A 23,968-nucleotide genomic window follows, 5' to 3' on the forward strand; every position below is an offset into this window, starting at 1 on the left:
TTAAAAGATACTTGTTCCTTGGAAGAAAAGCTATGACCAACCTAGACAGCATATTAAAAAGTAGAGACATTACTTTGCCAACAAAGGTCCATCTAGCCAAGGCTATGGTTTTCCCAGTAGTCATGTATATAGTCATGGACTATAGAGAAAGCTGAGCGCCCAAGAATTGATGCTTTTGAACTATGGTATTGGAGAAGACTCTTGAGAGTCCCTTGGACTGCAAGGAGATCCAACCAGTCAATCCTAAAGGAAATCAGTCCTGAATATTCATTGAAGGGCTGATGTTGAAGTTGAAACTCCAATACTTTGGCCACCTGATGCAAAGAACTGACTCATTTGAAAAGACCCTGATGCTGGGAAAGATTGAAGGCAGGAGGAGAAGGGGACGACAGGGGATGAGATGGTTGGATGGCATCACCAACTCGATGGACATGAGTTTGAGCAAGTTCTGGGAGTTGGTGATGGACAGGGAGGCCTGGTGTGCTGCAGTCCATGGGGTCACAAAGAGTCAGACATGAATGAGTGACTGAACTGAACTGAAGAAAAGCCCATTCTTACCTTGGGATTATGGATTTCTCATCAGGTTAACTCCTACTCCCCCTTTTAGTCAAACATCACTTAAGATACCTTCCCTGACTCTGCAATTTAAACTAGGTTTCCCTGCTTTTCTCTCATAGCACGTTGTACTCTCCTCTAATAGTTTTACTATAGTTGATAAATACATGTTTGTTTTTTTTCCTAGTTTAATTGAGATATAATTGACAGGTTTGTATGATTATTTGCTGGTCACTGTGTTGTAAACTCCAGGAGGGCACAGTCCAAGTTAGTTTTTGATATTTGTTGTCCTCATCCCACCCGCCCACTTAGAATTATGGTCTGACACAAAGCAGGTGCTCAATGAATATTTGTCGAATGAAATGAATTAGCGCACTAAATGTTAGAGAACTCTGCCCCATTGGCTAGGAGTAGCTTTGAATTTCGGCTTAAATTCTGGATAAGTGTTTTAAAAGTTAGGACTGAGGACAGGTGTCTCAGGTATTTCAGCTCACAAGCCCTCTCCAAATCTCACCTGCCACTCTTCTCCGTGTAGTTTTTTTCTACCAATCCCTCTCTGCGCTCCTGGCTTTCCGGCATCATGCACCATCCCTAACAATCACAGACCAAATAAAGAGGATTGTGACAAAGACACTAAACGTGACTGCGTTTCCGTCCCAAGGCCAGAATATGACGCCAGTCGCTCATAGCTCCATTAAAGACGGCAAAGTGCACCACTTCCCTTCCCCCGCCCAGACCTGGGGACTCCTATACCCAGCGCCAGGAAGCTCAAACTCTGGCATCGACTCAGATCTTCCGTACAGCATGGCAGCTGCCGAAGACGTCGCCCACGCCAGTGACTGCCGTACAACATGGCCTCCTACGGAGAGCGCACCACACCTCCTTCCGCCCGGTCGCCGGAAGTTTCCCTTTGAAACCCAGGCGGCAGACGCGGTCGGTGGTACGGCAGTTATTGCCGAGCATCTTTTGAACCAGAGCGACGAGGCGTGCGGGCAGGAGCAGCAGGCACCTGGGTTCGGCTCTCCCGGGGCAGGAAACTGGGCTGGATGTGGGAAGTCGATGGGATGGGATGGGAATGGTGGATTTTCGCTCTCCTGAGTCGCGCTCTCCTGGGGCCTCCGCCTGCTTGGTCGCCTTGGCCCAGCCCTGGGTAACCATTCACCTTGTAACTTCTAGGCCCCAGCCGTGCCGCCTCGTTACGATGACCAGCGTGGTTAAGACAGTGTACACCCTGCAGCCCTCCTGTGTGCTGAGCAGCGGTCTGCCTGCAGGTGGGTGTCCACGGGGCTCTTGCCCCCTGGCACTGCGAACCGGCCCTGGAGTGGTCAGGCCAGGAGTCTGGGGGCGTCAAATCTGTTGTTGGGGATGGGTGGCACCGGCAAGGAAGGGCATTCTACCGGCTTTGACAGCTTACTAACTTCCCTAGAACCGGGCTGTCTAGTTTATGATGGGAGTTAGGGAAAGGGCAGTAAGGTAGAAATTTAGACTTGCCCCACCCCCCTGCTTCTTCAAACCGACCTCTGCTGCACTCACCAATTAGATTCAAGTTGCTAACTATTCTACAATATTATTCGCAGTAAGCTAGGGATCCCTTTTATACGTATCTGTTTTATTTCCAGAATTGGGCTGTCCTGAGGGACTGGGTTTGTTGTCAGGGAGGAGAGAAGAGAGTCATTTAAAAAGCAGCGTAGTTAGGGAGAAGCACTAGAGTTCACACTGTGTCTGGTTCCCATTTGTAACTGCACAGTGTCCTTTATATAGTACATTCTCAGCAAACATTTGTTGAGTAAAGTGAGAGAGAGGGATCAGGCCTAACTAATGCTCCAAAACTTTGGGAGAGGAGGCATGATTAAAAGCAATGTTTGATTGCTTTGCCATTTTGCTTTGTGTGACTCAGCTTGGAGTTGAAATCATCTCCTAAATTCTGCAACTGTTGAGCTGCCTAATCTAGAGATTATTGCAGAGAATTGGTTTTAAACATGAGAACTGGGTGGTGGTGGAAGGTTTTGAAGCAGCTATTTAAGATCGTTTCCCAGGTGACTCCATGCAACTGATTGATGAGGCTAGTAGGATTGACCTATGAAGTAAATAGGCTTTTCTCCAAAGGCCTTCCAGGATTTTGTTTGTCTTATATTGCTTCAGAACACCTGAATGGCAATCCTGTCATCAGCAGGGCTTAGGAGTTGATGGAAGAACTAGAGTCAGTCTTAACACTGCCTTTCCCTTAGAAAGCGGCATCTTTAGTGCAGTGGGGAGTGACTGGCATCTCCCCACCCAAACTGGAGGTTTTCATCTCTTTGCTTCTTTCCCTGTCACAGCTTTACAGTCATATGTAACCTCAATATTTAAAAAATTTTAGGCTGCCTCCCAGGTTTTTTGATGTTAGGCAAGGGTTGGTTGTTTTTTAGTTTTTTTTAACAGATAACATATCAGATCAAATCAGATCAGATCAGTCGCTCAGTTGTGTCCGACTCTTTTCGACCCCATGAATCGCAGCACGCCAGGCCTCCCTGTCCAGATAACATATACACCTGTTAAAAAAAAAATTCCAAAGTTTGGAAACGATATACAGTGAAAAATTAGTCTTTCCATCCTTGGCACTAGCCATTCAGTTCCCTCCTTAGCATCTCTCATTTTAAGAAGATAGTCTTTGTTAAACACTGCTAAATTTTTCCTACAATACCATCCTTAGGTTCTAACAAATATGGGTTATTGGAACCAATTCCAGTCAATGAAGAGTGTTAATTTTGATCAGTTTGCTGTTGATACCTTTTTACATGAGATATTTCTTATCATATATGACTTATTAATACCTGAGAGAGGAGAAGGTAAATTCATTCACCCAAGGTTACCTTTTTTGACAGATCTCAGAAAGAACCCTTTTAATACTTGCTTTGTGTGAAAGAGTGTGGAAAATAGGATGTAAGTGCCCATTGAGTGTACCTATAAGTGAAATAATTTGTTAGCCTGAGAAATCATATTTATTCCAAACTGTTGTGCAGCTAAAGTCATCAAAATAAATCTTTATCAAACACAAAGTTTCCTAATGCCTGCAATTCAGTGCTTTGTACCTCATTTCTTCATCTTGATTTAATCGTTGATTTCTTCAACTTAAGATAGGTCAAGGTTTTTAAAACTATTTTTGGTTGCGCAGTCTTTCTATAGTTTTGGAGAGCGGGAGATTCTTATTGTGGTGGCTTTTCCTGTTGCAGAGCACAGGCTCTAGGCAGGCTCAGTGATTGTGGCACGCAGGCTTAGTTGCCTTGGGGCGTATGAAATCTCAAAAAGCAGAGTATGGGCCCAGGTTTTTAAAGGGGCCATTTTACAATGAACAAAATGAAAGTTGGTATAAAGTAGAAGAATCCTTTGCATGTATTAGATGGGGTAGGGTGAGGACTTAACTCCAGAACAGGTTACTTGGATTTGCTATGGAATGAAAGTGGTAGAAAGAGATGTGTGGCAGAGGGCAGCATAAGGGCTAGGAGGCAGATGCTCTCTTCTAGGGAAGAAGAGTGTCATGTCAGGGCCATTTCTCTGGTTATCTGGCAATAGCCTACCAGGATCAGAACAGAATGCCAAATAAGGAACCTAATATGAAACTCTAAACTTAAAGATGGATAAACAAAAATGGATGATGGTAAAGGCCAGCATGGAAGAGGGAAGACAACGAAAGGAGCTACTTTAGAGATGGTCTGTGAAACTGACATGTTCCGTTTACTCAGTAAGCAGGTTTTGAATTTTTGCTAATATGCCAGGTACTCTCCTAGATGCTGAGGTACAAAGACATCTCCAAAGCAGGGGGCCCCAGCCTCCGGAATCTAATGCCTGATGATCTGAGGTGGAGCTGATGTAATAATCATAGAAATAGAGTGCAGGATAAATGTAATGCACTTGAAGCATTCTGAAACCATCCCCACCCCACCCCTGGTCTGAGGAAAAATTGTCTTCCAGGAAACTGGTCCCTGGTGCCAAACAGTTTGGGGACCACTGTCTTAGAGAGCTAGTTAGTGAGCCAGTCTGGTCAAAATAACTAAGCAACAGCTGAAGCTTGAAACAGCTTGCGTGTAGCTTAGGGGAGCAGGCAAAGTGCTTAAGAGCAGAATGAGATAGTTCATTGAATTGCTGTGTGAGGCAGGGTTCAGCTGTGTTTTGCCTTGCTGGCAGCCACACCGCCTCTTGTGGTCTTTGCTTATATGAATCTCCACCTTCACAGCTACACCCTCTGGCCATTCGGTTTGCTATATCGTCAAGCTTCTGGCCACTCTCAAACACACTGCATTGTCACATTTAAAGAATTTTTGGTTTCTATTCCCAATTGGTCTACAAGTCTTATTCTTCAGGATTTATAGAATTGGCAGCTGTTGGTCATGATATGTGAGGTTTCACCCTCTTGTTTTCCTTTGCAGATGCACAAACTCGAGCCACTTTTAAGAGCCAGTTACCTGTTAAGTCCAAAGAAGTTGATGTTTCCAGACCTCATTCAGGAGCTTCAGAGAATGATGTTACAAAAATCATCAAACCGAGACGAGAGAATGGGTGAGAGTCAGAACATCAGTATCCAAATAGAACTTCTTGTTAGAAATTGCTCAGTACCAAGAATTAGTGTTTTGAAGAGCAAAAGGTGTCTCATGGATTGGCCTGTAGTCAGTGGCCCAGAGCATCACAGCATTGCTGAGCTGTTTTTCAGAACCCTCAGTATTGATAGCTCAGAAGAGGTGCAGGCAGGGTTATAATAGATACTTTTTTCCTCTCTCAGCATTTGCTCTGCATGTGCAAATAGCAGCACTGCAGCCAAACACCAGCCCTAAGTGGTAGTCATGGCAGGTGGGTGCTAGTTGTGAGCCTAAGTTGCTAGTGTGAGCACAGGCCAGCCTGGTGTAGTGTGTGTGTGTGTCCTTCCCCCAGTGCTCAGCTCCCACTGAGTCAGGTTGACATGTGGGAGCCACACCATTCTGAGCAGGAGCAGGTCTCTCAGGCTGTCAAAGCGATCAGGAAGGGAGCCCATTCCCTATTCATAAGCCTTTTTCAATAGTCTGGGCGGAAACAAAAGTGTGTGGTGCCTCAGAGCTTCTCAAGCTTGTACTGTCTGCACTGTATGTAACCTTGGGTTCTTGCCTTAGAAAATCAAGCTCTTTTTGTTCTGCCTTGTTCACAACATACGTAACAACAGTACCATGATTCTCTGTGATTGATTCCTTTGTTGTTATTATTTAATTGAGGTGTAGTTGACATATGACATTGTGTTAGTTTCAAGTATACAACATAGTGATTTGATATTTGTGTATACTGTTAAATGATCACCACAGTAAGGCTAGTTAACATCCTGATTTGTTTTTGCTTCTCTAGGCAGGTGAAGGCTACAGACACCTCCAGGAGGAACCTCAGGAAGAGGTGAGCAGCAGGGTAAACAAAACTTGGCCACCACTTTAGGGTAGTGGGGCTTAATACAGAGTGTGGCTCTGGTTGTACCTCAGAAACACTCATGGGACTTGTTTTATCATGTTGGAGTCTGGTGCCACCTCAGAAATTGGAATGGAATTTTCAGGGGTGAGACACAGCCAGGCCTAAGACCCAATGTCAGGGCAAGAGTCGGTGATGCAACAATCTTGAGTTACAGACAGGAGTTTGGAGGCTCCATGCCAGGACCACGGCTTAAACCCAGTGATGGCCTATTAACAAGGGCAGGAAGCCCTCAGGATGGGAGAAGCTGCATGTGTTAGTGATTTCAAAATGAGTGTTCTGCTAGTGGTAAAATCTTGGAGAAAACTACATCTTGCTATGCTTGAGGCTTGCTTGGCCATTGTAGTCCCGAAGGCAGAAATAATATAAGCTGGAAAGTTTGTAGAAATATGTTGTAACTCCACATCTATTATTTGAGCATGTCTTAAAAGTTCTAAAGACAAAATACTATTAAAACAGACTCAGTTCAGTTCAGATCAGTCGCTCAGTCGTGTCCGACTCTTTGCGACCCCATGAATCGCAGCACGCCAGGCCTCCCTGTCCATCACCAACTCCCGGAGTTCACTCAGACTCATGTCCATCAAGTCAGTGATGCCATCCAGCCATCTCATCCTCTGTCGTCCCCTTCTCCTCCTGCCCCCAATCCCTCCCAGCACCAGAGTCTTTTCCAATGAGTCAACTCCTCGCATGAGGTGGCCAAAGTACTGGAGTTTCAGCTTTAGCATTATTCCTTCCAAAGAAATCCCAGGGCTGATCGCCTTCAGAATGGACTGGTTGGATCTCCTTGCAGTCCAAGGGACTCTCAAGAGTCTTCTCCAACACCACAGTTCAAAAGCATCAATTCTTCGGCGCTCAGCCTTCTTCACAGTCCAACTCTCACATCCATACATGACCACAGGAAAAACCATTGCCTTGACTAGACAGACCTTTGTTGGCAAAGTGATGTCTCTGCTTTTGAATATGTTATCTAGGTTGGTCATAACTTTCCTTCCAAGGAGTAAGTGTCTTTTAATTTCATGGCTGCAGTCACCATCTGCAGTGATTTTGGAACCCAAAAAAATAAAGTCTGACACTGTTTCCACTGTTTCCCCATCTATTTCCCATGAAGTGATGGGACCGGATGCCATAAAAAGATTCAGTATTGATGATGATAATGGTTATTACTGATTAAAATTTACTATGGGTCAGTAGCTCTGTCACAAATTGCATGTATATTCTCCTTTACCCTTCACAATAATAATAATATGAGGTGAGGGTATTAATTCTACAAATGAGGAAACAACCTGAGAGGTTACAGAGCTCCCTGAAGGTCATATTCCACTATGTGGTGAGGCCAGGATTTGAACCAGCCTGTTTGTGTAACTCCATAGCCCATACTCTTAACCCCTCCACCTCTTCATCTAAGTACAATTATCATTACAGCTACAAACCATTGAGTAAACAGAAATCGGAAGAAGAGCTCAAGGATAAGAACCAGCTCTTAGAGGCTGTCAACAAGCAGTTGCACCAGAAGTTGATTGAAACTCAGGTAAGAGACCCACCAGACCTCTGCCATCAGCTGCCCTGGTGATGCATGTGGACTCCTGAGGGACCACACCAAGTGGTCCTGAGGGCAGGCAGAAAAGACACTGGGCTTGTGCTGTGGCTGTTCCCAAGGAATGAGATGGGCCTGACCTGTCTGCATGTTCACCCCAACAGGGAGAGCTGAAAGACCTGACTCAAAAAGTAGAGCTGCTGGAGAAGTTTCAGGACAACTGTTTGGCAATTTTAGAAAGCAAAGGCCTCAACCCAGGTAAGAACTGCCTTCGGAGGAGTCTGTGCATGTGCCCTTTCCTGAGTGATTCTGGGCTGTGTGGCAGGAGTTCAGCATGGTGTCAGCTGACCTGGTCAGGGCAGGGGTTGCCTAGTAAAGCCCCGAAGATTTCAGGGAGCTCCTCTCTGGTCTCTGGTGGTGTTGACTCTGCCTGCCCAAAAGCGTTTCAGATGTTATGGAGACAGGGTTATCTCTTTCCTACCTGAACACTTTATGCCATTCTTTTGATGCTGACAGGTATGATCTTGCAAATAGATCAGAAATATCTTCTTTGTTTCAAGGGATATGGCACACAAGGAATCTTCATGGGTGGAGAGAGAGAGATGATACTGTTGAAAAGGTTCTGAAGCTGGCTAGTAATCTCTGAGTCATGATGGTCAAAATGTGATTCTTGTTCTTACCCTGTCCCTAGAGGGTAGTCTGTAACAAAGAGGAGACAACGGAAGGCATTACCCAGAGACTGTCAGAGAGCCTGAGTTGAGGAACTTGAGAATAACCAGGGAAGGAGCCCATGCTTTTTTGAGTTAGAGTACTGATTTTGAATACTGCCATTAAAATAGTGCATTTTAGGATATATTTGTTATAGTCACCATGTACGTTTTTGCATGATTTTAATTGCCTATGTATGTGCATTGTTTTTACAATAAAAATGTTGAAGGCCTGTAGAGATTTTAGAAATAGTTTTATGTACTGTAAACAGACCCAAAACCTATACATTTCTTTTGGACAAATTTTCTGCTGAGCTGAGAAGAAAGTTTTGGCCATATCCATACCTGGAGAGGAAGGGGAAGTAAAATCCAGCTCTGGAGAGCAGGCATGGGGGACACTGCCGAGGTGAAAGCTTAGGAGAGAAAGTCCAGGCCCAGACCCTCAGAGAAGTTTCCCTCATGAATACTCCTGTGGAGGGCTTTTTATTTTCTTTTAAGTTGCAGTTCCCTAGGCAGGGCTGACTCTGTTGTATCTACTGGTTTTAGGCAGTGAGACCCTGGCGTCACAGCAAGACTCCACCGCAGATCACGTGGACTCCATGGTGAGGGGGCAGGTGTGAGGGGGTGAGGGCCCAGTGAGCGTGGGGCCTTGCCGATCTAAGCAGTTCTCTGCCATATTGTCGGCAAAGCCCACGAAGCAGCCTTTGGTTATCCAGGAAGAGGGTTGGTGGATGTGTACTCAAAATAGCATATTTTCCTTAAGGGTGACTTTGTGCTTACAAATAAGAGTGAGTCTAAGTTGAAAATGTACTACTTTAAAACCCATAGTAGGGTGGACTAGTGGAGACAGCTTTCTGGTTTCTCTGTTGTATGCTTTACCAAATTTTTCCCCTTATTCCTTTGCTAAGAACTGTGTCTTACAAAGGCCCAGCCTGAATTAAATTAGTCCTCTCTTTGGTTCCTTCCCCGAAGTAGGAAGGTAATTTTTGGGGATTAAAGCCTTTTGAGCTTCTGTGATCTCTTCCCCAGGAAGATCAGTTGTCATCTTAGAATACTAGGCATGGACACCTTCCTCAGCTCCTCAAGGCAACTTAGTCAGCCCTTCAGTGGCTCCTGCCTTTTGTTCATAGTGCCTGTGTAGCACGGAGCATGTGGAGGTGTAGTCCTCTGTCCCTCCTGTGGACTCCGTTTCTCAGAGGAGCCTGGCACGTGTGTGGACACTCAGTAAATGACCGAATGCAAGGGATGTTAGTGATCATCTAATTCAACTCCTGTGAGGAGAAGAGTTTATATGAAGAAAAGTTCTTACCTTTCAATAAAGATCTGTTACTATATTTGCTACTGCTTTTCTCTTAGCTGCTGTTACAAACTTTGCAAGATGAACTGAAGCTTTTTAACGAAACAGCCAAAAAGCAGATGAAGGAGTTACAGGTGAGAGGCAGACATCACCCCAAGGCAAAATTACCATTTCTTACCACAATAGGAGGGTCTTTGGAGGACTCTTTTATTTATCTATTTATTCATTTTTAATAAACTATTTTGCAACAATTTTAGATTGTGACAAAGTTGCAAAAATAATAGAGAATTCAATTCCCCTAATATTAACATCTTACATTGTCGTGGTATATTTGTCAGGACTAAGAAACCAATATTGATGCATTACTATTAACTAAATTCCAAGACTTTGATTTCACTATTTTTTTCAACTAATTTTTTTGTTCTAAAGATGCGTAGAAATGTTCACATCCACAGGGCACAAGACAGTGTGCACATGCCAGATTACTCCAGGTGAGAGTTGACACCTGTGCAAAACCTATGCTGTGGACACTTGATATCTCAGGGAAACCTGTAATAGGAAACCCAGATTCTTGGGTCTGGACTTCTTTGAATTGTTTGGATGAACCGTGGGATACTACATGGAATCCTAGAGGATTTCATTGCTCCAGCTGAGATAACAGATTCTGTATTAAAGACAGTTCTTAAAGCCAACACAGATAAATCTAAAAAGAGACAGTGTGTGTTAGTATTCCAGTGGTCTTCCTCAATGGAACAGAATGTTCTGGTTATTGTCTTTTCTGAGTCAATGTTTTGTGGGGTTTTTTGTTTATTAATGTCTTTCTGTGCAGGCCTTAAAGGTAAAGTTGAAAATGAAAGAAGAAGAGAGAGCCCAGTTCCTTGAACAACAGACCTTATGTAGCAATCAAGTAAATGATTTCACAACAGCCCTTGAGGAAATGGAGCAGCTATTAGAAATATGATAAAAGCAGGTGGCCACATGGCTCTGTCTTGGAGATAGACTCTCAGAGGAAGCTACCTAGGACATCTGCTTCTTGGCCATGATCTTCTAGGACTCACCATCCCCAGAATGAAAACAGTTTCTGCAGTAGGATTAAAGATAGTTGATGTTGGAATGGCAATTCCTCCCTTAAGCAAGCATTCGTTCCCAGCCTCCAGATTGTCCAGCTCTCCTGAACCTCACAGTTCATAATTAGGGCCTACAGGAGAGGAGGCCTGAAAGCTTGGATCAGCCTCCTAGGATCAAAAAGCAGCACATCATTAGCATCAGGAGACTCTAAACCAGCCACAACCAGAGAAGCCAAAAGATGTGCAGGAAGAAACAGTGAAGCATACATGCTCCATGGGAGACATAACTGAAGAGTCACGTGGTCCCTTCCTAACTTGGAACACATTCTGTCCCATCCTGACTGGGCTCTGTAACCTCACTGTAAATTTATGAACTGAAAGTTACCTGAAGTGGCTTAATAATGGGGTGAAGGTATAGATAGCAATAACAGGTATGAAACAATACACCTTGGAGCTTTTAATCTAAATCATTTCTGTGTTGTTTTTTTTTTTATAAAGTGTTACTTTAAATAAATATTTCTGTAACTATTCAGACTGCAGCATTGACAAATGAAAATAGCTTTTTAATCTAAATATGGCCACTGAATACTACTGAACTAATCTGTTAACAAGTTCAAGGTTACAGTTTCACCCAGAATGTTTTTCTTCTATTTAACCCAGAGTATTTTTCTTCTACTCATTTTAAGTGCTCTATGACTGGCCCCCTTCCCCACCCCCTCTTCTGTGAGCATTAGTCAGTCTTCTGTGGGTGTTCCCTGTTTGCAGCAGTGTGTGCCAGACTCCTTCCACCAGGTTTGTGTCACCAGCTGCCTGTATTCCTAAATATGCTTAATCTCTGCTGTTGCCTTGCATGGCCAATCCTGGACCTGGCCCGCTGGATTATTAGTCAACTGAAGTCCACAGCAGACCTTCTCTCCCCCTCCTTCCCCCATGGTTCACCAAAGGTGCAGCTATAATTCCTTTTTTTTTCTTACTGGATCCCAGTTCTCCAACCAGGGATTGAACCCGGGCCCTCAGCAGTGAAAGTGTGGAGCCCTGACCACTGGTGTGCTTGGTCATTCAGTCATGTCCAACTCTTTATGACCCCATGGACTGTAGTCTGCCAGGCTCCTCTGTCCATGGGATTCTCCAGGCAAGATCGCTGGAGTGGGTTACCATGCCCTCCTCCAGGGGACTTTCCAACCCAGGAATTGAATGCAGGTCTCCCACATTGCAAACAGATCCTTAACATCTGAGCCACCAGGGAAGCCGATAACCACTGGACCTCCTAGGAATTCCCCATATTTCATTTCTTAGTCAAACTAGGCAGACTTTGACTTTAGCCATCTCCCATTTTTCCCTGGACCTCCCAATTTCTTCACCAACTCCCCCTACTCTTTATTATTACTGGAACTGTCCAGAGGCACCCAATCAACTCAAGTAACATCCCACCCTAATATATAGGGTTAAAATTCTTTGCCTTCATGCCCATATTGCATTCACACAGTTGATTATGTCTCAAATATTTTGACGGGGAAACCCAGTTAAATAATTCACAGAAGAGCTGGATATTCTAACCATTTTCAGAATGTTTAAAAGGTTATTTGAAAGAAAAAAAGTGAAAGTGTTAGTTGCTCAGTTGTGTTCAATTCTTTGTGACACCATGGGCTATAGCCCACCAGGTTCCTCTGTCCATGGAATTCTCCAGTCAAGCATACTGGAGTGGGTGGCCATTCCCTTCTCCAGGAGACCTTCCTGATGCCGGGAATCAAACCCAGGTCTCCTGTGTTGCAGATAGATTCTTTACCATCTGAGCCATCAGGGAAGCCCCAAAAGGTTATTTACCCAAGTGAATCTGTAATTGGCGTTTCTGGTCCCCTTAAGAGTTCTACTTGCTTCTTGAGAGAAAGGGTAGGAAACTCAGCTGTGAGATCCTCACCTCCTTGTCCTGCCTCCCTAGTTAACTCCTAAGAATGAACCTATGTCAGCTCCTCCATGACTCATTTTTCCCAATGTACACACCCTGTTAGCTCGAGGCCTGGCCTCACAGGGGCCTTTTGCCCCACAGTTCTGCTTTGCTCCACCAATCAGCATTTGTGCACTTTGCCTTTTCTCCTGTGCCCTCTAACCTCTGCTCCATCTCCCTTTTGTACATGTGGAGGTATGTGGGTGTTTAATCTGGTCTGGAGCCTGAATAAATTCATGCATTACCTGAACTCCTTGTGATTTGCAACCTCCACGTTGCTAGTTGCTATAGGAAACTTTAATGTCACGTGACATTCTTAACCTCAAAGATGCTTGCAGTACACGCAACGAAACATTGCACAGGTGACATAAAGGTAAATAACAAAAGCAATGATTTATTACACAGTGGGTCCTGTGATGTGGTTATGTGCTATGGTAGTTAACAGTTTGGTAAGGAAAGGCTTGATGGAGGAGGTAGCCTGGGAGTTCACGGAAAAGTAATACTTGGAGAGGTTAGCTAGAGGGTTGAGAACTTCCCAGGTTGATGAATGTGCGGAGATTAGGGGAGAGGAGCGCACACAGGACCTTGAAGCTTCATGCCTTTTCCGCCTGCCTTGCCCCGTGTGTCTCTCCCATCTGGTTGTTACTGAGTTATATCCTTTTATAATAAACCAGATCTGAGTCTGTGAGCATTCTAGCGAGTCAAACCCAAGGAAGGGATAATTGGAACTTCCAAGGAGAAAAAACTATGAGAGATAGAGGAAAAAAAAAAAAAAACACTTGAGGGAATATCCAGATGAGTCTTGAAGAACTGAGTAAGAACACTGATTGGGCTTGGTCAGAGGGTTGAATTTAAGAGATTAGTTCTGATGCTTAAGGGAACACTTGTAATATACTATATGTGATGTTTATTTGTACATGTTTATGGGTACATGGTGTTACTAGAAGTTTTGAAGAACCTTAAGTTCTTCAAAGGCAGGCCAGAGGTTTCCAAACTGTCTTAGTTCAGTGTTCCTAGTATCTCAATATTTTATGACATGCCAAAATAAACATGTAAAAGTTCTATTTTTTTAATATCAAAATGATAAGCACTTAATGTCTGAACAACTTAATAGATATTTGAAAAAAGAATACACAAAAATCTAAAGGTATTTTTATTTTTAAATAACTGCAGTTATTACTAACAAGATGTTGGGCACCTTAGCTTCTCAGACCTTGGAATCAAACTGGACACTACCACCTTTCTTTCCTGTTTGATACTGAGAGGAATATTGCATGATCTAACCTTGAAATTAGCCTTCTTCAAGCTAGTAGTTCACATGTTGTCTAATATGTATCACTACGATTTCCCCTAAAGTTTATTCTGTAGCATCCCAGGGAGCTTGCTGCCCAGTGGTGTCGTGGATCACAATCTGGGAACCATTAATCTAGGTAATAATGACTCACTAACACATTTTGATCAGGTAATCATCATAATGAATGTTTAGAAAAATTAATCTAGCACTGTATGAAAGATGGATGGCAGGATTAAGAGAATAGGGTCAAAGACATCGGGAAAACAGGAATCAAATATATTAGGACCATGACAGCAAAGGTATAAAGAAAGATTTGACCACTATGGGGAACAGCATGGAGGCTCCTTTAAAAACTGAAAATAGAGCTACCACATGATCCAGAAATCCCACTCTTGAAGCGATTTAGCAGCAGCAGCAGCCAGACTTTGGTGCTGGCCATAGTTCACTTTTACAGCAATCCATTAAGACAGACATTATCTCTACTTAACAGGTAAGAAATTAGACTGAGAGAATTTGCAAAAGACCAGTTTTTAGTGAGTAGGCTGGGAATGGGCTGCAAGCTGGTTTTTATATCCTAATTTTATAACCAATTCTTATTCTGTCACCCTCGCTCAAAACCTTTATGTATGTAGATTCTTTCCCCCCACACCCATATGCCATCAACTAAGCCCACCAGGCTTCCCTGTCCCTGGGATTGCCATTTCCTTCTCCAATGCATGAAAGTGAAAAGTCAAAGTAAAGTCTCTCAGTCGTGTCTGACTCTTAGCAACCTCATGGACTGCAGCCTACCAGGCTCCTCCACCCATGGGATTTTCTAGGCAAGAGTACTGGAGTGGGGTGCCATTGCCTTCTCGTCTGGCAGAGGTACTCAAATCCTGATGATTATTGATAAAGCTCAAAATGTACCTTGGCAAATGATAATCTTCTTAATCTTGCCCTTTAACTTTCACTACTGTACACTATATCCTTCTTACTCTCTTCTCTCTTTGTCTCTGGCTCTCTCTCCTTAGTTCCCTGATTTTACCTTGTATTGGCAAGCCTCCAATACTCAATATCCCTCTCAACTGGGAACTCTCAACTTTAACTGGGGCTCAAATTACAACCACCTTAAAAAACAAAGCACCCACTGCCATTCCCTCCAAGTTACTACCTACCCTCGATTAACAGTCAGAAGTCTCAAAATTAATAAATGAATATTTTTTAATTAAATAAATTGTTTTATCATTCCAGGACTTTCTTGGCAGTCCAGTGCAAGACTTTGCCTTCCGATACAGTGGATTTGGGTTCCATCCCACATGCTTCGAGGCCAAAAAAACCTAAATAGAAAATAGAAACAGTATTATAATAATTTCAATAAAGACTTAAAAAAAATTCCACATTAAAAATGAATAAAGGGAATTCCCTGGCGGTCCAGTGTTTAAGACTCTGCTCTTCCACTGCAGGAGGCCCAGGTTCCATCCCTGATTAGCAAACTAGGATCCCACAAGCTGTGCCACACAGCCAAAACAAACAAACAATCTCAAGAACTCATTGTTCTCTTGCCTTCCAATTTGGCTTAAAAGCGAAAACGATTTTATAAGGTACCTAGAGTTGGCAAATTCAGAGGGACAGAAAGTATACAGGTTACAGGTTACCAGGGACAGAGAGGAAAAGTGAAGGGGGAGTTATTTTAACATCTGCAGTTTTTGTTTGGCATGATGAAAAAGTTCTGGGAATGGACAGTAGTGACGGCTGCACTGTATTGTGAACGTACTTAATGCCACTGAACCGAACACTTAAATACGGCAAATTTTATGTATATTTTACCCTGGCTCAGATGGTAAAGAATCTGCCTGCAGTGCAGATGACCCAGGTTTGATCCCTGGAGCAGGAAGATCCTCAGGAGAAAGGAATGGCTACCCACTCCAGTATTTTTGCCTGGAGAATCCCATCAGCTATAGATCAAAGAGTCAGACATGACTGAGTGACTAAGCACCACCACCACTAGAATTTTAAAATAAAATGTAATGAGGCTCAACAAAGTGTACCAACTTTAAGCATACAGGTCGATAAATTACTGCCCCCTCCAGAGATGAGCACTAATCTGACAGGAAATCACCCTCTATGAGTACTGTCTCTTCTCGAACTTCACATAAATTGATGTGTCCATTTCATCACTGTTAAATAGAACAGAACGAATTGCTCAACATATCGTTTTTTGAATCTATAAAGGATCTGAAGTCTGCCCTTTTATTCTCAATATTAGTAAATTGCAATTTATCTTTTTTCTTGATCTGTCTTGTTAGGGCTTATAATTTTTATGTTGATTTTCTTGGTTATCTATTTCATAATTCTATTGTTTATTATTCATTTCCATCTATATTTGGGGTTATAATTTACTGTTCTTTTTCTAGATTCTTAAAATAGAAGGATAGATAAATCCATTTCAACTCTTACCTTTTACAGTATATGCATTGACAACTATAAACTTCCCTCTAAGGGCCAGGTAGTTGAATCTCGAAAGTTTTGCTAAGTCCTATTTTCATTATTTGTCTTTCCTTTAAAAGCATATTCTAATTTCCATTGTGATTTCATCTTTCACCTATGGGTAATCTGGCTTCATGTCTCATTACTCTACCAAAGCAGCTTTTGATAAGGTTGTATGAAAGAAAATTTTATGGCAAGACAAGAAAAATTGTCTATTTGGCCGAATCACATAGGATGTGGGATCTTAGTTCCCTGGGGCCAGGGCAACCTGGCATTGGAAGCTCAAGAGTCAACCACTGGACTGCCAGAGAAGTCCCAAGATAAGAATAAACAATATTAAAAAAATGTTCTCTGCCCTTTAGCTTCCTGTCTCCCCTCTATTGTGCATTGTGTATTTGCATTTTGCATCAGCAAAACCTTCCCCATTGGCAGGAATGGGGCACCACAGAGGCTGATAACTTAGCACTCCAAGCACAGAAGACAGTCTAAAGAACGTCTTTAGACTATTGTCTCAGTCTAAAGAAACTGAGACACGCAACAGAAGACACACTGATGCAAGGGTAACTCCTGCTCGACCGCAAACAGCAACATTCCAGCATCAACAAGACGCCTTAAAATCAGATTCCTATGACAGTGCACTGATCTGGATTAAGTAAACTGCATAAACTGGATTGTGTAAACACATCATCTAATGATAATGATCTCCAAAGTTTTTGGCACCAGGGTCCAGTTTTGTGGAAGACCATTTTTCACAAGAGTAGGGCAGGGTGGGTGTGGTTTTTGGATGATTCAAGGGCATTACATTTATCATGTACTTTATTTCTATTGTAATTACATCAACTCCACCTCAGATCATCAGGCATTAGATCCCGGAGGTTGGGGACCCCAGATCTAATGTATGGCCCTCTGTCTCAGAAAGTTTATGTAACTGACTTCTCACAGGCAGAACAGTTCTCAGAACCCAAATTTGAGGGTTACAGTCCTCAAATTTGGCTCAAATTTCTTTCATAGATTGACTTGATTAATTTTTCATTGATATACGCTTGGTGTAGTGGGCAGAATACCAGAGACACCCACCAGAAGATACCTGGAAGACACCTCAAATTGGTACTCAGTACCAGCATGGGTATTTTGAGCCTCACTAGCTTCTCAGCATCTCTCACCAGGTGTTCTGGTGAGTTCTCCTCATACATCCAGAGCTCATGTATGCATCGTGATGATCCTGAAAGTTTTATTTGGACTAGTTTTTATTCATCTTAAGGGGCATCCATGCATTTCCTAGGCAGAGTCCCAAGGGGATCTGCAGAGTAAGTCCAGGGAAAACATATGTGGCTGATTTTTGTTAAGTTCAACTTAAACTAAAGAAAAAGGGTAAATTGATACATGGTCTGAACAAAATTTTTTGTTAGTGAAATGAGAGAGAGTTCTTCAGCTCTGAAGAATAAAGGGACATTTTGCTCCTATCGGCCACAGGCTACCCTCAGATGTGTCAATCCTTACCACATGCAGTGGTCCTACAAGGGAACCTGCTAGGAACCTGCTATGACCATTAAGTAAATACTGCCCCTCTGGGGGGCACCACAGAGGCTGATAACAGCGCTCCAAGCACGCATGACAGTCTAAAGACTGTCACCAGGAGAAACTGAGACACGTGACAGAGGCGCACTGACCCAAGGGTAACTCCTGGGGAAACTAGTGCACACCCAGTCCACCACACTGTCCTCAGAAAATTGTTCAGATGGTATCTCACACCTGAACCAGACTACCAAATCAATAATGGGAACCTGTGCCTCAAGGGCCCAGCAACTCTTGGATGAACAACTCTTGGATGAACCTATAGGAACTTCAGCTGGGTTTAAGAAACTGACACTTGCAAGTATGTAACTTAACGGCAAGGTCTGACCAAAAATCATTTGTTCCTGAGATGGCTAAAAGGGGGCACTTTTGATTTACCTAAGTTGGTTTATTTGCACACTAACTTAGAAAAAGTAGGCTTACGATCAAACAGCTAGAATGGAGACATTTTAATTGGCACCTGGAAGCCTCAAAGTAAGGGAAAGATAAAATGGCTTCACTGCAAGAGACAAATCAGAAATTATCAGAAACAGTGACTAGATTAGAAAAGACCTCATAAGTCATCACTGCTTCTCCTCCTTTCTCTTCTCCTACTTTGGCTCTTTTGTATCTTCTTTTTTCTGAGCATCCCTATCCTGATCTCTCTGCTCTTCCACCTGTAATCCCAAAGGAAGAACTTGTGGAATCTAAGGGAAAGGACAAAGATACCCCTTAGGTAATAGTCACCCTCTTTAAGGAGAAACCTACACGTAGAGGGGAGCCTGTTCTTACCTTTACACCCTTGGACTAGGACAGAATTTTAAGACCTTAACTAAGGAATTTCCAGATTGTTCACAGGATCCCTTGGGTTTTGCTAAATAATTTCATTTTATAGTAAGAATTTATAAGCCTGGATATTCAAACTTACACCAGCTTGTACTTACTAGTTCTTGACAGTGCAAGTAAAGCAAGGGAATGGCTCCAAGAAATAAACTGGAAGGCACCCATAGAAGATTTTCACAGTCATGAGTCTGCAGATCACCAGAAATGTAGAGAACTTGACCACAATCTATATCAGGTTATTCTGAAAATCTTCCCCACCTGTGGGGTAGGGGATAGGGCTTGATATGAAAGGCAGTGAGCTGAAGAAGAAAGCATTTTAGTCTAGACAAGCTGACAGAGCCTGGCTTCTGTCTTAGCTGTGTTTGAAACCTTGGACTAATGGGGTACTGTAAGAAGGATCAAAAAGCGTTGCTATTAAATATGTAATTTCCTTTATTCCTCTTTGCATTAGGTGGTATTATTTTCATTTAAAAATGATGAAAGGAGACACTTGCCTGGCAGTCCAGTGGTCAACATATTGAGCTTCCACTGCAGGGGGCACAGGTTCCTTCCCTGGATGGGGAACTAAAAGTTGCATGCAGCATTGCAGCCAAAAAATAGGGGAAAAATAAAAAATAAATAAATTTAAAAAATAAAGACAATGAAAGGGAATTCCCTGGCAGTCCAGTGGTTAGGATTCTGCACTCCCACTGCCAAAGGCACAGGTTCAACCCCTAAACTGTGAACTAAGATTCCACAAGTCATGTGGCACAGCCAAAAAAAAAATATATGTATATAATGAAGTAAAGTCTGAAAAGATCCAAGAAACTTGTCTAAATTCCATATCTAGACAGCAGGATTGCAACACTGTTCCTGGACTCAGGGCACTAAACTATCTGAGATGAATTGTTCAAGAGCATTGACATCATCCCCTACCCCTAAACACACACACACACACGCACACACACACACGCACACGCACACACATGAACTCACAACAGAAGTGGAAAACTGCAAAGCAGGGAAAGGGACAGAAGCTGAATTCTATCTGCTCTCTTCTTTCCCCTCATACATGATTCTTCCTTTCTGCCTCCCTGAAATGGAGCGGTGTTGCAGCAAAAACAGAGGTGAGTGAACAGCCTTTGGCACATAACAGCCAAACAGGCCTACGAGAGTTAAACAATCTCCATTATTCTTTATCTGTTATTACTAGCAAACACTTGTAGCTGGACTTGTACTTCACAAAGCTAATGTCTCTCTGACTCTCTATAGATTGCCCTCTGGACTTGGCATTCTTTCCCCCTACACTCTCTTGTAGCATTCTGCATTTCAGAAAGAAGGTCATGGGCTGATAACCTCAGGGACACAGATCGGTTGCTAAGTTGTCTGATGCCAGCTGTGGCCATCAGAAACTCTGCAAGAGAAAAAAAATAAAGTAAGACCTCCAAGAGGATATAAAACCTCTCCCTATTCCCCAAAAGGGGAGCATAGTTCTTGAGGCACTAGTTTGCTGTTTCCCTTTTGCTTGGCAAAAATAATAAAGCTCCTCTCTTCTGTTTCCTCCAAACCCTGTCTCTATATACCTATTTGGCATTGGTGGACAGGGAGCCAAGATTAGGACCCTGTGATGGGTACAAATCCTTTCTATGTCCCTATGTCCCTGTTTCTTATTTGTAGTAAAGAGGCTTCAGCCTCCTAGACCTTCCCTGAGTGCCAAAGGGCAGGTTTAAACAGTTGCTAAACAGAAAAATCACAATAAACTGTGGAAAATTCTGAAAGAGATGAGAATACCAGATCACCTGACGTGCCTTTTGAGAAACCTATATGCAGGTCAGGAAGCAACTGTTAGAACTGGACATGGAACAACAGACTGGTTCCAAATAGGACAAGGAGTACGTCAAAGCTGTATATTGTCACCCTGCTTATTTAACTTCTTTGCAGAGTACATCATGAGAAACGCTGGGCTGGAAGAAGCACAAGCTGGAATCAAGATTGCTGGGAGAAATGTCAATAACCTCAGATATGCAGATGACACCACCCTTATGGCAGAAAGTGAAGAGGAACTAAAAAGCCTCTTGATGAAAGTGAAAGAGGAGAGTGAAAAAGTTGGCTTAAAGCTCAACATTCAGAAAACGAAGATCATGGCATCTGGTCCCATCACTTCATGGGAAATAGATGGGGAAACAGTGGAAACAGTGTCAGACTTTATTTTTTTGGGCTCCAAAATCACTGCAGATGGTGACTGCAGCCATGAAATTAAAAGACGCTTACTCCTTGGAAGGAAAGTTATGACCAACCTAGACAGCATATTCAAAAGCAGAGACATTACTTTGCCAACAAAGGTCAGTCTAGTCAAGGCTATGGTTTTTCCAGTGGTCATGTATGGATGTGAGAGTTGGACTGTGAAGAAAGCTGAGCGGCGAAGAATTGATGCTTTTGAACTGTGGTGTTGGAGAAGACTCTTGAGAGTCCCTTGAACTGCAAGGAGATCCAACCAGTCCATCCTAAAGGAGATCAGTCCTGGGTGTTCTTTGGAAGGAATGATATTAAAGCTGAAACTCCAGTACTTTGGCCACCTGATGCAAAGAGTTGACTCATTGGAAAAGACTCTGATGTTGATAGGGATTGGGGGCAGAAGGAGAAGGGGACAACAGAGGATGAGATGGCTGGATGGCATCACCGACTTGATGGACGTGAGTTTGAGTGAACTCCGGGAGTTGGTGATGGACAGGGAGGCCTGGCGTGCTGCAATTCATGGGGTCGCAAAGAGTCGGACACGACTGAGCAACTGAACTGAACTGAAACAGAAAAATGAGGGACGACAGAAACAAAGGAGCAGTCAAGAAATTATAGTACAATAACAAAGCAGGGGACTGGTTCCTCCTCAAGGAATATACCTAACAATATTTTTGAGTTCTTCTGCTGGAACTAAGGCCACCCCTGTGGAGAACAGTAACTTTAGGCTGAGCACCAGATTTCTGGAATAACCCTGTTACCTCACCACCAACCGTTGAGAAGAAAGTCTGCACATAGTGGAAGATCAGGAAGACTCTGACCCCCATCCCCTTACCCACCACCCCAAATGGTTAACTGCAGTTAGCTTTCCCGCTCTCTCCCTTTAAAAACATTCAGTTAGTGCAAAATCTTCACAGAGTTGGTTCTTGGACAAGAATCTGCCTTCAACCCAGGTTGCCCTCTGAATAAAGCAATCCTTTCTATCCAACCAACACAAGTCTTTCCAGTGGGGAGCAGCTCAACCTGAGTTGGGTCCACCTCTACCCCACCCCTGTTAAAAATAAGCCCTGACTTCTGTTCTTAGGTACATTAATTAGGAAAACAGCAACTCCTTAACAACCCCCTTCCCATAAAATTCTATCAAAGTCAAACTCTGCTACATAATAAAGCAAATTTCCTGAGTTATAACCAGCGTGCACCCTAGAGCAAGGGTTCTTCTCCTAGATTTACTCTGACAATGTATTGCCAAGCATGGGGCATTCCATGTTTTTCCGTTTGCAGATTTGTCGTGGTTGTTAGGGCAGAAAGTGAAGAAGAACTAAAGAGCCTCTTGATGAAAGTGAAAGAGGAGAGTGAAAAAGTTGGCTTAAAGCTCAACATTCAGAAAACTAAGATCATAGCATCCGATCCCATCACTTATTTCAGAGCAAACAGATGGGGAAACAGTGGCTGACTTTATTTTTCTGGGCTCCAAAATCACAGCAGATGGTGATTGCAGCCATGAAATTAAAAGACACTTACTCCTGGAAGGAAAGTTATGACCACCCTGCTGCTGCTGCTGCTGCTAAGTCACTTCAATCGTGTCCGACTCTGTGCGACCCCATAGATGGCAGCCCACAAGGCTCCCCCGTCCCTGGGATTCTCCAGGCAAGAGCACTGGAGTGGGTTGCCATTTCCTTCTCCAATACATGAAAGTGAAAAGTGAAAGTGAAGTCGCTCAGTCGTGTCCAACTCTTAGCGACCCCATGGATTGCAGTCTACCAGGCTCCTCCGCCCATGGGATTTTCCAGGCAAGAGCACTGGAGTAGGGTGCCATTGCCTTCTCCCTATGACCAACCTAGATAGCATATTAAAAAGCAGAGACATTACTTTGTCAACAAAGGTTCGTTTAGTCAAGGCTATGGTTTTTCCAGTAGTCATGTATGGATGTGAGAGTTGGACTATAAAGAAAGCTAAGCGGCGAAGAATTGATGCTTTTGAACTGTGGTGTTGGAGAAGACTCTTGAGAGTCCCTTGGACTGCAAGGAGATCCAACCAGTCCATCCTAAAGGAGATCAGTCCTGGGTGTTCACTAGTAGGACTGATGTTGAAGCTGAAACTCCAGTACTTTGGCCACCTGATGCTAAGAGCTGACTCATTTGAAAAGACCCTGATGCTGGGAAAGATTGAGAGCAGGAGAAGGGGAGGACAAGATAGATAAGGACGTGTTTTTCCTTGGATAAGGACGACAGGAGAGGATAAGATGGTTGGATGGAATCACCGACTCAATGGACATGGGTTTGGGTGGACTTCGGGAGTTGGTGATGGACAGGGAGGCCTGGCGTGCTGCAATTCATGGGGTAGCAAAGAGTAGGACACGACTGAGGACTGAGCGACTGAACTGTGGTTGTTAACTATTTTGGCCCCGCCAGCGTCAAAAGTGAAAAAGTGAGTGTTAGTCGCTCAGTCTTCTCCGACTTTGCGACCCTATGAACTGTAGCCCGTCAGGCTCCTCTGTCCGTGGAATTCTCCAGGCAAGAATACTGGAGAGTGTTGCCATTTCCTTCTCCAGGGGACCTTCCCCACCCAGGGATCAAACCCGGGTCTCTGGCGGGTGAGATCCTATTTCTCCCACCAGGAATCGAACCTTCCTCGGTGAGTGGAAGCGTTGAGGGACGTTCAGCGAATTTCCTGATTATGGTTTTAACAGTTGTTTTCCCACAGATGTCTGCAATTAGGTACTGCTATTTTTAACGCCGCGGAGATACTGCATCCTCTACTCAAAAAGACTTTCTGCTCTTCCACTTTAAAAACAAAAACAAAAACAAAAACGCAACCCGGACAAGTCCCTGGCAGATCCAGCTTACTCGCCAAGCACACCCGCCTCGCCGGGTTTGTGCCTGATTGGCTGGTGCCTGGATAGCTTGTCCTTCGGCGGTCAGCTGAGGATGATTGGCTGCTGGAGACCCACCCCCTCGCCGATTGGGTGGAGGCAGCAAAGCCGGGGATTGGTGGAGCTCGCAGGGCTGGCTCTCAGCTGCCTGGGCTTCAGC

General features: G+C 43.6%; 1 protein-coding gene across 2 annotated transcripts; it reads left to right on the forward strand.

The window, feature by feature from the left end:
* The first annotated feature begins 1,209 nt into the window (after positions 1–1,209).
* Positions 1,210–11,152, forward strand: KNSTRN (kinetochore localized astrin (SPAG5) binding protein). 2 transcript variants are annotated; one of them, XM_005211559.5, is made up of 9 exons: positions 1,210–1,568; positions 1,732–1,826; positions 4,962–5,091; positions 5,902–5,946; positions 7,438–7,543; positions 7,714–7,807; positions 8,803–8,858; positions 9,613–9,687; positions 10,383–11,152. In XM_005211559.5, exons 1-9 carry the CDS (start codon positions 1,225–1,227, stop codon positions 10,512–10,514), a joined length of 1,077 nt encoding a protein of 358 aa, XP_005211616.1. In that variant the 5' UTR covers positions 1,210–1,224; the 3' UTR covers positions 10,515–11,152. The 2 variants fall into 2 exon arrangements, with proteins under 2 accessions (XP_005211616.1, NP_001033144.1); NM_001038055.2 differs by lacking the exon at positions 8,803–8,858 and having other exon boundaries at positions 1,241–1,568; positions 10,383–11,087.
* Positions 11,153–23,968: the final 12,816 nt, after the last annotated feature.

The sequence above is a fragment of the Bos taurus genome, chromosome 10 (assembly GCF_002263795.3).
Source record: "Bos taurus isolate L1 Dominette 01449 registration number 42190680 breed Hereford chromosome 10, ARS-UCD2.0, whole genome shotgun sequence".
Lineage (NCBI taxonomy): Eukaryota > Metazoa > Chordata > Mammalia > Artiodactyla > Bovidae > Bos > Bos taurus.